The following is a 15802-nucleotide window of genomic DNA, read 5'->3' as shown; positions in this document are numbered from 1 at the left end:
ATTTACCAGTTAAAGCCAGTGAATGAGAGAGGGCTGGTCCCACGCTGTTCCCAAACTTCCCTACTGCTCAGTTTACAGACTTTACTGAATGTGTTTCTCAACAAGTCTTGGCTCTACACTGAGTAATTCTGGCCATGTTGTAGCTGGGTGAATAGATAGAATATGTTTGGGAATTGAGTTTCACTTAAACTGGATATGTCTAGGATTGATTTCCAGGTTAACTTGGGGCTGAAACAACTCCCTTCACCTCTTGCTATTCCATTTGGATCAGGAGGAGGAGGACTGGATCCCACATCTCTCTCCCACACCCAGGTTGGTGAGGAAGTGTGCGAGGTGTGTTTTGCCTTTATTTTGCCCTGTAAACAGCCTTGGGGCAAAACCTACTCCTTGAGTTTCTGGCCACAAGTCCAAACAGTGTGTCAGCTAAAAGAAATATTTAAAAACTAGAATGTGATGGCTGATTTTGACTGCCACTAAGAGAAAAAAATTAAAGCTCAAGATGCAAAAGAGGCTGCTTTGCTGTCTGTGTCTCCCACGCCTTGCAGTGATCCCTGTTTTGGTGACTGCAAGATTTACTGGTGGGGTGCTAAAGCTGTTTCTATGAACCTCGTTCATGAATGGATACAGAGTCAGGGTAAGGTTTCAGATGAATGCTATCCAGAAGATATAAAGGTATCCTCACATTAACATGGTATGTAAAGTTTTTGATGTACAGCCAATTGGAAACCACAGGAAAGTGCTACAATGTCCTCAACCAGAAAAGTGAGGGAAGTTAGTAGTCTTGATATATTAATATATCAATATATCCCACATAACTTTTTTCATTTGGTAGGATAGTTTATCCAAAATTATTTTATGTTTTTTGGAAAGCACTGACAGAAGATAGCCATAAATTTAACACATAGTTTTACAAAATTCATGATGATGCATATTATAGAAGAAAAAATCTTTTCCTGTAGAAATCAAAGGTATTCCATGAAATGGAAATGTTTTGTTTCCAGGTTCCTGCCCCACATTTCAGACTATCACTAATAAATTTAGACAAGGAATTTGGATATGATATGGAACTGGTTCAAATAAATTCTGTATGTGTAGATTTTGCATGTGTTCAAGGGCAAAGTATTACAGGGCCAGTGAGTCCCTATCAGGAGGTCAGTTTTATTTATTCCTTAAGCAATGAGATCATGACTGCTGGGAATTAATCCATTCATTTTGTTATTGTCTGTGCAATTTCATTTGCTTGGTTTGTTCATAATTCCCTTGAAAATTTTACATAATCTTAAATAGACCTGCCAGCTCCCTTCCCCCTGCTTATCTGCACATACTTTGCTGGATTACATGTTCCATAGTTCCAGGGAGATGAATGGAGTTGACTTTCAGCTGGGCACAAAGCTTCCCTTGTTTTTTCTTGAATTGCTTGGAGATCAGAGCAGGAACTGAATTTACTGAGTCATTCTTTACTCTTGGCCCTTGCTTGGCCCTGAAATGGAAGTTGTTTCCCTGTTGGTGCTGGTGGTGCTCACCCCTCACTCATCAGAGGAGGATTTAATTTGGCTTTGTGAGGATGCTTGAGCTGTGCAGAGTAAACCCAGTCCAGCATCCCTTGAGCTCCATTGCTGATGGCCACAGCTGATGAACTTCAGACAAATTCAGAGATGTCATTCATTTGACATTTTAAACACTGAATTCAGGGTGAAGTTACTCACTGAAAGTGTTTAATGTCTTTTTTGCAATAAAAGGACTCTAGATGACTAATTAGGTCTTCAGTTCTTCAAGTGAATTCCATCTTCTGTCTCTGGACAGAAATTCTACAGGGAAGATTATAATTTTTAAGTATATTTCAATTAATATTTAATATTTAATAATTCACCCTTTTCATCTTGTCATTTACAGTTGTAGATCCTTAAAATCTCTGTAATATTTGAGATTTTTAAGCTTTTAAAGTATTAAACTCTGTTTATTGTAAGGAATTGTACTAATAATAATGTAGAGAAAAAAGCAAAGCTATTTTTACTGTGAAAATACATTAAAATTAAGATCAGCTTGGTTTACCAGAAAAAGATCTCATCTTTTCTTCTGATATTGTGAACATTGTTCTAATCACATTAGCACTCAAAGCCTTTATTTAATCAAAGGCCCTAATTTTGCTGTGCAGATTTGTTCAGCTTAATGGCTGCTATAGAATATATGGTATGTTCTGTAAGAGGTGGATAAAAAAAAAACCCTGTATGTGTGTACTTCTAACCAAATCAAGTATTACATTACAAAACCTATTGATATTTCCCTGAATGACATTTTTATTTTCTGCATTTCTACTGAGTAAACTTAGACTTCAAAAGTTACCAATTCAAGGGATTCTCAGAACAGTAAATACCTTTTTTCCTCTGTGTAACCGAAGCCTTCAGATAGTGATAATCCTCAGATAATGTCAAAATTCAGAAGAATAAAAATGTGTTTTCAGCATATTTTGTAAATACTTCAATACTGAGCTACCTTGTGCTTGATTTCTTGGGCTTTTGGGTTTTTTTGTTTTGGTTTGGTTTTTTTTTTTTTTGTGTTTGGTGGGGTTTTTTTGGTTGGTTTGTGGTTTTTTTTGTTTGGTTTTTTTTGTTGTTTTTTTAAATATAAGTTATTTTTCACAGAATCACAGAAGGTTTGGGTTGGAAGAGGCCTTAAAATATCATCTCATTCCAACCCCCTGCCATGGCCAGGGACCTCTTCCCAGGCTGTTCAACCTGGCCTTGGGCACTTCCAGGAATGAGGGAGCCATGGCTTCTCTGGGCCTGGGCCTCCCCACCCTCACAGGGAAGAATTCCTTCCCAATATCCCTGTGTCAGTGTGAACCATTCCCTCTTGTCCTGTGACTCCATTCCTTGTCCCACATCCCTTTCCAGCTCTCTTGGAGCCCCTTAGGGCACTGGAGGGGGCCTTAAGGTCTCCCTGGGTCCTTTTCCAGGCTGAACACCCCCAGCTCTCCCAGCCTGGCTCCATAGGAAAGGTGCTCCAGCCCTTGGAGCATCTCCATTGCCCTACAACAATTCGGGCCTTGACCAACCTGCAGTTTTTGTCCTCCCACCGCAGAGCTGTCAGGCACAGCACGCAGTGCTCTGTTATTCTCTAGTCTAAATAAAAAATAAATTATTTAGCATTCTGTCAGTAGTATCAGCCCCTGCAGGGCAGCTTTGGTTTTCCCTGGGGTAGCGCCTGGCTGCTTTGAAACCATGATAGGCCCACAGCGAGAGTTCTTGAGCAGAGGGAATCAGGGAATCACTCCACAAGATGAGAATGTGAGGGTTTGGGAAGCCAGCACCTTTATCCCAACACTGTTGCCAAGCACTGGGCTGTCCAGCCATGCCACATACGTTTTTCAAATGTTCCAGCTTAGCAGCTCCTGGGCACAATTCCTCCAAACACAGAGCAGTCGGTGAGCAAATTAATGCTTGGCCTCCTGCCTTCTTCCCCCACACAAAGAGCTTTGTATGTCAAGTGTGAAAGCTTCAAAACGGAATAAAAATAAGATTATTTTTCATCCTGGATGGTAGGTGACAACGTGCAACTCTTTACCTTTTTCTTTCCTTTCCCTTTTTAGTTCTTTATGCTGAAAGAAAGATATAATGCACCACATTTTTGGAAGACTAAGCAGACGTTTACTGTGCCAGGTCCTATCTACTGCATCCTTCAGCATGTTCCAAGGAAAGCATGCAAAGTATTTTAACTCTGCTGTACAGCACATAACTCAGCTTCTTAACTGCTTAGAGTGACTAGTACTACTAGAAAGGGAGTAAAAACGATCTATTTTTAATTCTTTTGATAGACCAGTTGAGCAGTGTCATTGCTGCCATTTGTTGTATCTGCTTCATTTTTCAAAGCAGGGATGATACAGAAGAAAAAAGAATACTGCTTGTGGTATTGAGAAGTGAAGAGAAAAAAGATGTTGTCTTTGGGTTGGTGTTTCCTTAAAGATGACCCAGCTGTGCCACTCATCTGTTCATTTCTGCTGCATTTGATGGTTATTTATAGACTATTCTAAAACTAGGAGGACTGAAGGAATGTCTGTCTTTATCCTTCAAACTGTGAGGTTCCATGCCATCATGTGAGGGTTCTTTTGTTAAAGTGAATTAGGAAAAAAAATAAAGTCCAGTTATTTATGACAAACACTATTTTATTTGGTGGTGGCTTAGAGCATCACACTGGAATCCACCTTTAAGAAAGAATTATTTTAAAGAGAGAATTGAAGGAAGAAAAGAATTCTATTTAACATCAAAATAAAGTCCAGTTATTTATGACAAACACTATTTTATTTGGTGGTGGCTTAGAGCATCACACTGGAATCCTCCTTTAAGAAAGGATTAAAGAGAGAATTGAAGAAAGAAAAGAATTCTATTTAACATATATGTAAATAATTTTGCTAAATAAAAATATTTGTACAGAGAGAAATCAATTGAAAGTATTTATTTAGTATATAAGAACAACATTAAATCCAGTGTTTAGACAACTGCATATAATTTGTTGAGAGAAATTAAGTCCCTGTTGGAAAAATCCCTCAGCAGCACCTTTCTTTTAATAAACCTTTGAGATTTTTCACTTATAAAGAAACTTGTAATGCTTATAATGAAACCTGTAGCCTTTGACAGTCTGCTTTTTCAGAGCTTTGTGGTCTACTTGCTGAGAGTAGCCATTGCTGAATCATTTAATTTAACATTACTGCTTTTGGGATTAATCTGGTTTTGGTGTTTCCATATTACATTATGGGATGCCTGTGAAAGTTAAAGTATCCTTGTCAAATTTCTACATGTTGGAGTTTTTTTTTATCATCTCAGGGTGGACTCTGAAGAATAATTTCTCACATTACCATGTCATATGATTTTGTTTTTCTATGCCTTCCTTGTTGTTTCAAGGGGTTTTATATCCATGGGAGGGCTGGATGTGAAGGGTAATAGCCAATGGCTTAACATATAGGTGGCAACAGGGAAAAAAAAAGGATTACAGAATTTAAACCATGTTTCAAAGAAACACAGCTTTTAAAATTATTTGAAGATACCTCCTAAATATGTGAAAAATTAAACCCCAAATTAGAGGCTTTTATAAAACGTTTAGTAAAATTACATGGGGAATTCTAGGACTGCTGTTTTAGGATGTATTATATGAGAAGTGTCCTATGCTATGCAGAAGTTCAGATTAGATTATCTCTGTGATGCCTTCTGTTTTCAAAAGTATAGCTGAATTAATTCAGGGGCAAAGTTACGTTCTGTAATGGATTGAAGTTATAGCATGGGTTGTGAAAATTATTTTTAAAGGAATAAAAACTCAATTTAGACTTAACATCTTGTTGGAATGTATTAACTGAAAATTTTTACTAATATTAAATGGCAGCTCCTCAAAATGTAGTCAGGTTGCCAGAGCCATGCATAGGAGAAGTGGAAAATGCCTGAGTAGAACAATTTGTACCATGGTGACTAAAGGTACAAATATAGTTGAAATGATTTACTGGGGAAAAAAGGAAAGGACAATCCAGGTGTATTCCTGGTCAGTTTGTGGTTTAGTTTACAGCTAAATTTAATATGTTGACTGTGAAGCCAATCTCATAAGTGAAGGGTTGGATGGTTGTAGGTGAGTGACCTAAAAGGCATAGAATAGAGGGAGAAACTGTGAATTTGAAATGCTAATTTTATCTAATTGTTTTTTCCTCTGATTTGAGAGCTGATAAAGCCAAATGCAGGTTGTATAGCATGGACACACACATATATATATATGTATGTGTGCACACTTACCGATAGCCCTATTGTCTTCTATTAAATCAGACTGATTAAATCAGACTGTGATTTTCATTTCATCAGATGTAAAATTGTTCAGGGCGTCAAAATTTGTGTCTATGTGTGTGGTTTTTCCCTTGTTTTTTGTCCTGGCTGTGAGCACACCTGTTTTGTCACTCTTTGTGGATGGTTTCTTGATCTTCATGGGCTCACAGCACGAGCACAGTCTCAGTGCCATCAGCCCCTCCTGACACCATTTTGTATCCGTAGTGGTAGTTCAGGTGTAATGATTTATTAATTGAATTAATTTGGAAGACACTTATATTCCTTTCCTTGTTGTTTAAAATAATCTGCTTGATTGACAGACTGGACTAAGCTCTTTGGTTCTGACAGAGACAATCCTTCTTTATAATCTAACTACTGCTTCCTGCTTCTGATATGTGAAGCAGGAAGAATCTCTTGTGGAGACCAGATCTTTACCTTGTGAAAATCACCCCTGCTCTGTTGAAGGGGTTGACTTCCAAGCACCTGTTCAGACCTGCTTCAACCATGATTCAATTACTGCATCCTGTATGTGTGATGGGGAGGGTGTGCATAGTGTTTGTGGTTTTGTAACTTGACTCTTTTGAGATTCATTCTTTTGCTTGTCACTGGACTACATGTGAAATACATTCTTAAATGCAGTAGTAAATATTTGAAGATATTTTTTCTCCCACAAGCTCTAATTCAGTCTCATTTCCTTTCTTTTCCTGAAGTGTTCAGAAGTATAAAAATTGAAGCATAAATTGAGAGTGCAAAAAAAAAAAAAGAAACAGACACATGCGCCATTTTATTTTTTAATTTATTACTGTGTATTTGAGGGTGGGAAGGGACACTTCAATGGCCCTCTCTGTCTGGCACATCAGTGTGATGGAATTTATTAATTTCACAATTTAGAAGCACACAAATTCAGTTCTGCTCAATGCAGAATGTGTTTGCCTTGGTCCAGGAGAACATTTTACTTTTCTGGTCATCTGTAAACACACAGGCAGAATACTCGTGTGCTTCAGTTTAAATGTGCATCTTGGTCAGGGCAGCAGTGCTCAGCACCTCTCTCCTCTCAGCCCTCACCACTGGGCTGCGTGAGCAGTGTGCAGCCAGGTTTTGAAAATAGGAATTGACACTCTCCTCTGGGAAATTTAACTCACAAGACTAATAACCCATCTGTGGTTTATATTTCTGCATCTTGACTTGTTCAATGCATGTTTAATTTGGGAGGGTTGCTTCAAGGTTGTGGCAAGGGCGCTTTGGTGCTATAATTTCTGTTGTGGAATGCAGTCTTGTTGGAATAAGGTACATTATGTACTTTTACTCTTTTGTCAGAGAGCAGAAAGACAAACACGAGCCATGGACTCGGTCCAGTATGCAGAATTCTGTGAAAGTCGGCAATTGAGTTTTTGTAAGTATTATAATGGCTTCACTATAGTAAGATGTTTGATTATTATTTCATTTAATAGAGAGCACACCAGAACCTCATGTTTTTTGAAAGCGCCTTTGTTTTATCCACAGAAATAAAACTTTAAATTCTTTGTCTGTGTAACTCCTGGGAACAGTTAATTTAGCATGGTTTCAGGCCGTCAGGCAGAGTATTTTATTTGAATATTTACCAAGCGTTCTATGTGCTCAAATACTGAGCTGGTGGGGATACTGCAAAGACAGGATTGGTGAGGAGTTAATTGATTAAAACCACACTTGCTCAAAGTCTGTCGTGGTGGTGCTAAAGTCGGCGCATGAACAAAGTTTCATGGCTGCAGGTTTTTTGGAATGCCTCTAAAATTAGAGAAGAGCAGCAAGTTTTGCTTTTATTTCCCGATCCGCAGAGACACAAAGAACTTACTAAAGAGTCTTTTCTATTTTAAGCTGTAAGCTCCTGCTGTGGAATTTATTCACCATTAGCCAAGTTCATCAGTATACGCCATTCCAACACTAATAACATGATGACAGAATTAGGGCTTTACTAGCACTGAAAACCAACTTACTAGAAGTACTTGTGGGTCACAGCTATAATGAGCTGTAAATTAATGGGCTTGATCATGTAGTAAAATATCATTACAGAAGTGGTTAAGTGATGACTAAGGTTTTAGGTCAAATGTCAGAGAAAAGGAGGTGAAGGAGCCAGTAAAAATCATGACAAAACAGCACATGATCCTACAACACAGACTTGAACACAGTGGTGTCATTAAAGGAAACCTTGTCTTGTTCTTCCTTTTAAATTCAAAGAAAAAGTGACTCATTTATGGCAAATAAATGACACATTTAACATACTGTTCTCCATCAGCAAACGTCAGCACACGTAGGAAAACATGTTTTGTAAGCATTTCTTTTTCTAATTCAATATGTTTTTTATGTTTAGTTATAATTTGGCATCACACATCTGTGAACCATTAGATAAATGATACTTCAGATTAGGGTGACTTCAGGAAATTAGAGGTTTGTGATAAAGTCATTTTTAAAACCCCAAAATTGCCATCTGGAGACAGAACAAATAAAAATCTTAAATTTGCAAAATAAAATAGAATGTTGCTGACCAAGAGATTGTGATCTATAAAAATATCTCAGTGTTATTTTCACAGTGTTTTTAAATGACCATGTCTATATAGTTCTTTTTCACTGACATTTAATATCATTAAAGAAAAAGAGAATTACAGTGGTTAGAAAATACTACCAAGAGAGACATGGGCACAAATTCAATTGCACAAAATGAGCTCAATTAGACAGAACTTACTGAAGGCCATGCAGAACATTTGTCCAAAGACTTTTTTTACTTGTTTATTTCAGTAAAAATTGATTGTGTTATTATGTTTAACAAAGTGTATTGCTGTAATATAAGCCCATAAAAACTGTGTCACAAGAGAATGAACCTGGAAGGGGCTTCAAGAAACCTGTTCTAAAAATATATATAAATAATTGCAGTTCCAGATTTTTCTGCACTTTTAAAGACAGGCAAAGGAAAAGGTCCCTCAAAGGATCAAGTACTATAGAATTGAAGACCTTAAATTCTAGGGAACATTTTGTAATCAATTTATCACCTTCATACTTATCATGTTTCTTTCTTTTTTTTTTTCTTTGTTTGTTTGTTTTTCTTTCTTTAGTGATGCAATGTAGCCTTCCATTGACCTTTTTTCTGTTTAACACCTGACTTCTCTGTAGCTCTTTAGTCCTGATTGAAAACTCTTTTTCAGAGTTGTTTCCTCTTCATTCAGATGATATTTCCACCTTGTATTTACTTCGTTTTGGTTGTCCTATCTCACAAATAGCCCTCATTAAGATCTCTGTCTCAGTAGCTCCTTCACATCCAGAGATTTCTATGATCATCTTGTCCACCACTGACCTAAGTAAGATCATCTTTTTTCCCTCCTGTTACTCTCTGAGCAAATATGAAATTTCAGTATCCCATATTTTTCACTGCCCTTTTTCTGAATTGATCTCACCCATTACCAGCGTGAAGTTCTTGTATGAATGTTGATTTTTCATCTATCCTTATTTCTTTATATCCAAAGCACACTTAAAAAACACTCTTGTACAAATAATTTTGGCTCCCTTGTCAGCACTTCAGCCCTGTAAAGTTAACACCAGGACCTCCAAGTTCTTCTGCCCTTCATTTGTCTTTGCTATTGTTAATATAATTATGTCAAAGTTATCTGGACTCATATTTGTGCTCATTTCTTCTAGTGTTTTTTAATTCGTCAAAGATGTGATGCAATAATTTTATGTATTTTACAGTAATATATTCTAAAGGAAGTTTGTCTGGTCTACACTCCTCTGTGGCTGACCCTTCCTTGTTCTGAAATCTCCCGTGTGATCAATTATCTTGTTTTTTTCTCTTTATTCCATGTGCTTATGGGTCTCCAAAATGTATGAAATAACAGTCTTTCCCCACTGGTTCCATTTTGAGAATTCCTTCTTTGGCCAATCAAATCACACTCACACTAATTGCTTCAGTTTTGCAGTATTTCTGTGACCAAAAAAAAAATGGATTATTTTGGTCTATCTGTGATTAACTTTTCTTTTTCCCCTTATGGTTTTAACTGACAGCAAAGAAAGCATCCAAGTTCCGTGACTGGCTGGACTGTAGCAGTATGGAAATAAAGCCAAATGCAGTTGCAATGGAGATTTTGGCATATTTAGCATATGAAACTGTGGCCCAGGTAAGGGACTGATGGAACTCTAGTGACAATGAATTAATTACTCTCGGAGGTGCTTCAGCCTCAGGGTCTGGGTTGTCAGCCCCTTCAGAAATACAGTCACTACTTCAGCTCTCCAAGCTCACCGGATTCACGGAGTCATGGGGTGGTTTGGGTTGGAAGGGACCTTAAGGCTCATCCAGTTCCAGACCCCAGCCATGGGCAGGGACACCTTCCACGAGACTGGCTCAAAAATCCAGGCTGTCTTTCAATTTGCTGTGTGACAGATGAGTGCTGTGCTGCGTTCATCCATCTCATGAACAAACAGAAATGTTTTATAATGGCTGCAGGAGAGAGGGGAGTCCAGCACGAGCCTTTTTCAAGTCCAAGCTGAAACCACACACTTTGCTATGTGACCTTTGGCAGTGCACTGCACTCCCATTGCACAACTGGATTAGAAAGAAGGATTTCCTGGAAAACAAAATGTTACCCTAGTGCCAAGCCGAGCCCTCTTGGGTAGATAGATTGCTCCATATATTTACAGAAGTGGAAGAAAAAGGTTCTTTAGACTGAAATATCTGAATAACTTTATTTTCATCTGAGAAACACTGAGAATATTCTACTTCAACCCACAACCCTCACTCCCATTTTTACAATGGTATTTTAGTACCAGGTCAGTAACCCCACCTGTTTTGCCCCTCCAGCTGGTGGACTTGGCCCTCTTGGTTAAACAGGACATGACTCCCAAAGCTGGTGACCCATTCAGTCATGCCATATCTGCCACCTTCATACAGTACCACAACTCTACTGAGGTAAAACTTGCTGTTTCACATATTAATGCATTCTATGTTTTGCTTGTAAATGTGTTTTCTTCCAAAGTTGTCGTTATTGAATGTGATGTTTATATAGACTTCTGTTACGGAGTTTATGAACTTTGAAGTTATGGATTTAGATGCAAAGATATTAAATTATAATTCATTATGTTAAATTCTTTTTAAAAGCGCCTTTATAATTAAATTAAATAAAAATCCTCTTTTCTTGGTGAAAATTTCTTCTCTCTGTGTTCAAGGCTCTGTTACAGATTTGGAGATTAAAATATTCAAAATTGTCAAGTGCATTAAGTACTGTGTTGCATGCATTGATATTACACAGATATTATAGTAACTTCAAGAATGAAAAAATCAAATTCTATATTGCATCTCTTCCAACAGGGAATCTGAGAAGGAAATAGTTGGGGTGGGGTTTATTCGTGATTTGATTATTTTGTGGCTGTTTGACATCTTGCTTTTACAGCCACATCTCTTAGGGCAGTCTACAAGTGCGAAGACGAGTCTTGACTCCCCTGAGAACACACCACCCCCTACACCCACCCCGCCAGCATCAGCAGGGCAGCAACACCTTGGGAAAACGCCCTCAGGAGCCTTGGGGAACGGTGGAATTGGACAGGACTCCACCAAATCCAAACAAAGGAAAAGAAAAAAGGTATTTGGTGTGCAGTCCTGGGAAAAAAAAAAATAAGAAAGAAAAAAACCCCCCAAAACATTCACAGGAAATCATCACAGAATCACAGAATGGTTTGGGTTGGAAGGGACCTTAAAGATCATCCAGTTCCCAACCCCTACCATGGACAGGGACACCTTCCACTAGCCCTGGTTGCTCCAAGCCCCATCCAGCCTGGCCTTGAACACCTCCAGGGATGGATATCCACAGCTTCTCTGGGCACCCTGTGCCAGGGCCTCACCCTCCTCACAGTAAATAATGTGTATTTTCTTAAATATTAATTTAAACCTATATCACATATTAATGGCCATTGTTATTGCAGGGCCAAGTGTGTGGTTTGGTGGTTTTTTTTTAATCAGAATTATGCTAAATTTTCCTAATAATGTCTGCAAACTGAATTTTGTTAAGGTGACAACTGCAGCTTCTAAGATAACCTGCTCCTCTACAGGCACAGCAATTGTCACTACCCCAAATGATCATCCCCTTCTCTAACAGGGGCAGAAAGCACAAGTTTTAAGGGTCAAAATATGAGCAAAATAGGCAAAGAGGTTCCTGTGATCTTCCTGATCCCAGCAGTCTGAGGTGACTGCCACCCTTGCTTTTAACAACTTTGCCTGACTTGCTTCGTTTTTATACCAGTTGTTTGCATTCAAGCTAAATATTCAGGGATGTCTTATATTCAGACTATGAAATATGTGTTACAATTCTTGTCTGCTGTTGCAGTCTTGGTGTTCTGAGAGGGATATATGTACCTAAAACCCACAAGAGAAATCAATGTGATTAAATAAACTGGATAGGAAAATCTGTGCTGGTCACTTGGGGCTGTTTTGACAAAATGTGATGGCAGTGCTCATTTTGTTGAAAAGCAATGGAATGACTTGAGATTTTATCAAGAGTTTTATTATTAAAAAATGTTCACTTTTAAGGGTAAAACTGCTGATCTCCACAGTGATAAGGTGGAAAAAAATGTATTTTCTCCTGGTGTCATCAATGCTGTGAATAGTCCTGAAGTGTTCAACTTCCTCCTGTCCTTATTATACACTGGTTAGAAAGCTTTTAGTGAATCCTGGAAGGACTTCTGCTTTTTCCTCTTCCTTTTTTATGTTATATTTGATTATATTTTGTTCCTGTGGCTGATATTCATTATAATTCCTAGGACTAGAAATTTAGCTGGAGGTGCACTTTTTGATACATTATATTTTATTGATGCTGAGAGTTTAAGTTCTTAGTGTTTGACTAAATGCCTTTGAAAATTATTATATTCCAAAAAGCGCACAGTTTTAATTAAATGTTCCTATGACTTACTCAATTTGCTTAGGTATCTACTGGATATAAATGTGGCAAACCAATTAGCTTGGTGAAAAATACTATTTTTAGGCCATGAAGGCCCAGTCCAGCAGAAAATATTTGAGTTTCATATTCCCTTTATGGATGTCGATCAGCAGGAGAAGAATCTGCCATCATATAATGAATAATTCTGTGTGTACTCACAGGCTCCAGTGGACTCCACGCTCATGAAAATAAAACATTTTTGTAAAAAACATCCCAAGTTTGAGAGAATTAGGATATGATGTGAATGTATGAGGGGGCCATGGATGTGTGTACATTAAACTTCAGTGTGTAATTAAAGTTTTTGTCATTCTCAGTGCACTCACTAATACAGTTTTCATTCATTTATTGCCAAGTATCCATCATTAGATAAGTCATCTGAATTCTGACAAGCAGTTGTGTCTAGGTGGAGCCTAAATCAATATTTCAAGTTGGCTAGCAAGGAAAAAAGAATAACTTTTTCTTCTAAAATCTCAGGAAAATTATTGTACAATCTGCCAATAGCAGTGAACTCTTATTTTTGCATATTCAATGTCCATAATCAAAAAAGTCGCTTGAAATTTTAAAACTTTCCAGTTTGAGGTAATTAAAAATTTTTTGTGTCCTTCTAACACCCTTATGTCACATGTTTCAACTTCAAATTTCAAGTTGATACAATTCAATGGTGATTTTGGTGTCAGATTGCTTTCCACTTCAGGTACTTGTTCAATATTTTCCCCACCCCTTGACATCATAATAAGAACCTGAAATGTTTCAAAAATAGTTTCTGTGGTTATTGCAGTATGACTTATATAACCCTTTCATTTTAGTGTGAACATTTTCTGCTCTTTGCAATTGCAACATAGAGCAGCACTGAGTGAAAGACTTAAAAGGACTAACATGGTGTTCTTTGGGTCTCTTAAGCAAAGTTCATGTAAAAGTCCTCTTTAATTTGTTAATAGCTTTTTTCTCTGATGTAGTGTGTGGCACCAATGATGTGTATCCTCAGGAAAAAAAAAAATTGGTCCATTTCATAAAGGTTTATTTTCATACTTTATGCACTGTAGGTCTGTTGTGTGTTTTTGATTTAGTAACAATTTATGTGTTTTTCTGTTGCAGAGCACTGCAGCCTGTGGGATGGAGGCTCAAAGTGATGCCATCCAGCCCAGCCACATCAGAGAGGCCATTCGACGCTACGGCCACAAGATTGGCCCCCTTTCCCCATTCACAGTACGTAATAACAGAGTTATAAAAAGTTATATTTATAATCTGAAAGAACTCTGATTTTCAAGTGGTCGAATGAAGAAGCTTTGGAATTGTTGAGAGCAATTTGTGGTGACTGTAATTTTCTTTATAAAAGTGGCATAATTCTCTTGGGAAATAAAACTTAGTAATTTCTGTCTCTTTTTGGAAGGACAAAAAAAAGTTTTTTTTTTCCTTTCAAATATTATTTTCTTTCAATTACAAATTATGCTTTTTTGTTAGTGCTTGAATTTTCTGTTTTTCCAAAGTTTAGGTTTACAGTTATTTTAAATTATATGTATTCCAATATGGTGAAGAGCACTTTATATTCTAAAATTAGTTTGGTGTCAGATACTGCTCCCATTGGATGTTGAACTCTCAAGTGACACATTTACGGTTGGGGAAAGAAGAGAATGGGTTTTTTTAGACAACTTTGAACCTCCACTGAAATGTAATAGAACTGATCTTGTGGTAAAACACTGATGGGTTCTGAGGTTTTGCCATCATTTTTTCTATGCAAATTGCAAATCCATTGTTCAGAGCAGCCAAAGAAATTCTTTATTCTCAGCTGATGAAAATGTGAAAGCAGTCCATCTCCAATGTCATAAACTGGGGTAATTTTCTTCTCATCTACTGTTCTGTGTGGCATTTATCCTGCTTACTTCAGAATATCTGCATTTAGAAAATAATAAATTTCAAATAAATCATTATAGGAAAAAACAAACAAAGTCCACCAAAAAGGACCTCAGCTCCTAAAAATCAGGAAGAAATTGTTCAGTTTCTGAGAGATTCTAGGAAAGGAAATTTATTCTGAATTTGGATTAATTAATTTACATAAAAGCAATGCAGAAGTATATGAAGGCCATAAGTATAAAGGAAATAGTGGGATTTCAGAAGCAAGGAACAAGATAAGAGAAAAGTTATCATTTTATTAGTTATAATGACAAAACTAATCAGTGCTTTTATAGATGGTAGTGAAAGTTTGGTTTATTAGTGATAGTACACAATTGCAATGAATTTTCTTTATGTAACCGCCTTTCTCTTTTGCCACTCAGAAATGCTAGATTAATATCATGTAAAGTGTTGGTAGAATTTCCAGTCCAAAACAGAAAAATGTCTTTAGCAGAAGTTTGCTAAGAGATGTCATTAAGAATATGGCAATAGCTTCTGAAAGCAGAGAATGTATTTAACTTTATTTTTAAAAAGTAAAGAGCTCACATAAACAGCTGCAGGAAGGTGAATCTTCCCTCCCTGACCCTCACTAAAAGTGCTTTGGTCAATTATTAACCAAAGTTCAAATTTTTTCTTCAACCACAAGGTATAATAAAATACCCTGGTTTGGGTTGGGGTTTTTTAATGTCCTCCACTCTTGTGAACTTCCCAAACAGTGCAACTGAACAATTTAATTTGTTAACATTACCTACAGTCAACGTGGTTGATGAGAGGAGCAGATCTTGTTCCCTCTGAACAAGCCAAGAATAAGAGGGAATCTTGGGTCAGCTTCTGGATGCCTACAGATGTTGTGGAGCTGTAACATGATTCTGCTTTTAATGAGAAGGCTCAGGAAAAGTATTTTGAGAGGTATTGCAGAGTCTGCATTTAGGTCCTTCCCTCTGTGAGTGCCCTCATTGGAGTTTTGGGGAGACAGCTGGCAATGACAATTGCCAATGCAGCAACCAGAAACTCTGGGTCTTAATGTGGCACAAATGTGGATGGAGCACTGAATACCCTCTGCAATCTGCATTAATGCAGATTTCCAGCACAAATACAATTTAATGATGGCCAGATCTGGTGGTGTGTGAGTAACCAAACCTGAGGAAATGAATTAACAGAAGT

The 15802-nt window shown here is 37.4% G+C and overlaps 1 protein-coding gene across 2 annotated transcripts in view; it reads left to right on the top strand.

The window, feature by feature from the left end:
• The window catches only part of SUPT3H (SPT3 homolog, SAGA and STAGA complex component), a 256562-nt gene that overhangs the window by 192860 nt on the left and 47900 nt on the right, over positions 1 to 15802 (top strand). For both annotated transcript variants that reach the window (XM_039696034.1, XM_039696035.1), the window contains exons 7-11: positions 7116 to 7191; positions 9828 to 9940; positions 10621 to 10728; positions 11210 to 11398; positions 13844 to 13954. In XM_039696034.1, coding sequence (XP_039551968.1) covers positions 7116 to 7191; positions 9828 to 9940; positions 10621 to 10728; positions 11210 to 11398; positions 13844 to 13954 — 597 coding nt within the window. The remainder of the gene's footprint in view (positions 1 to 7115; positions 7192 to 9827; positions 9941 to 10620; positions 10729 to 11209; positions 11399 to 13843; positions 13955 to 15802) is intronic.

This window comes from Passer montanus, unplaced genomic scaffold, assembly GCF_014805655.1.
Source record: "Passer montanus isolate IOZ18808 unplaced genomic scaffold, ASM1480565v1 scaffold94, whole genome shotgun sequence".
NCBI classification, from domain to species: domain Eukaryota; kingdom Metazoa; phylum Chordata; class Aves; order Passeriformes; family Passeridae; genus Passer; species Passer montanus.
Note: the sequence above shows the minus strand (reverse complement) of the source record. Positions and strands in the feature narration are given on the sequence as shown.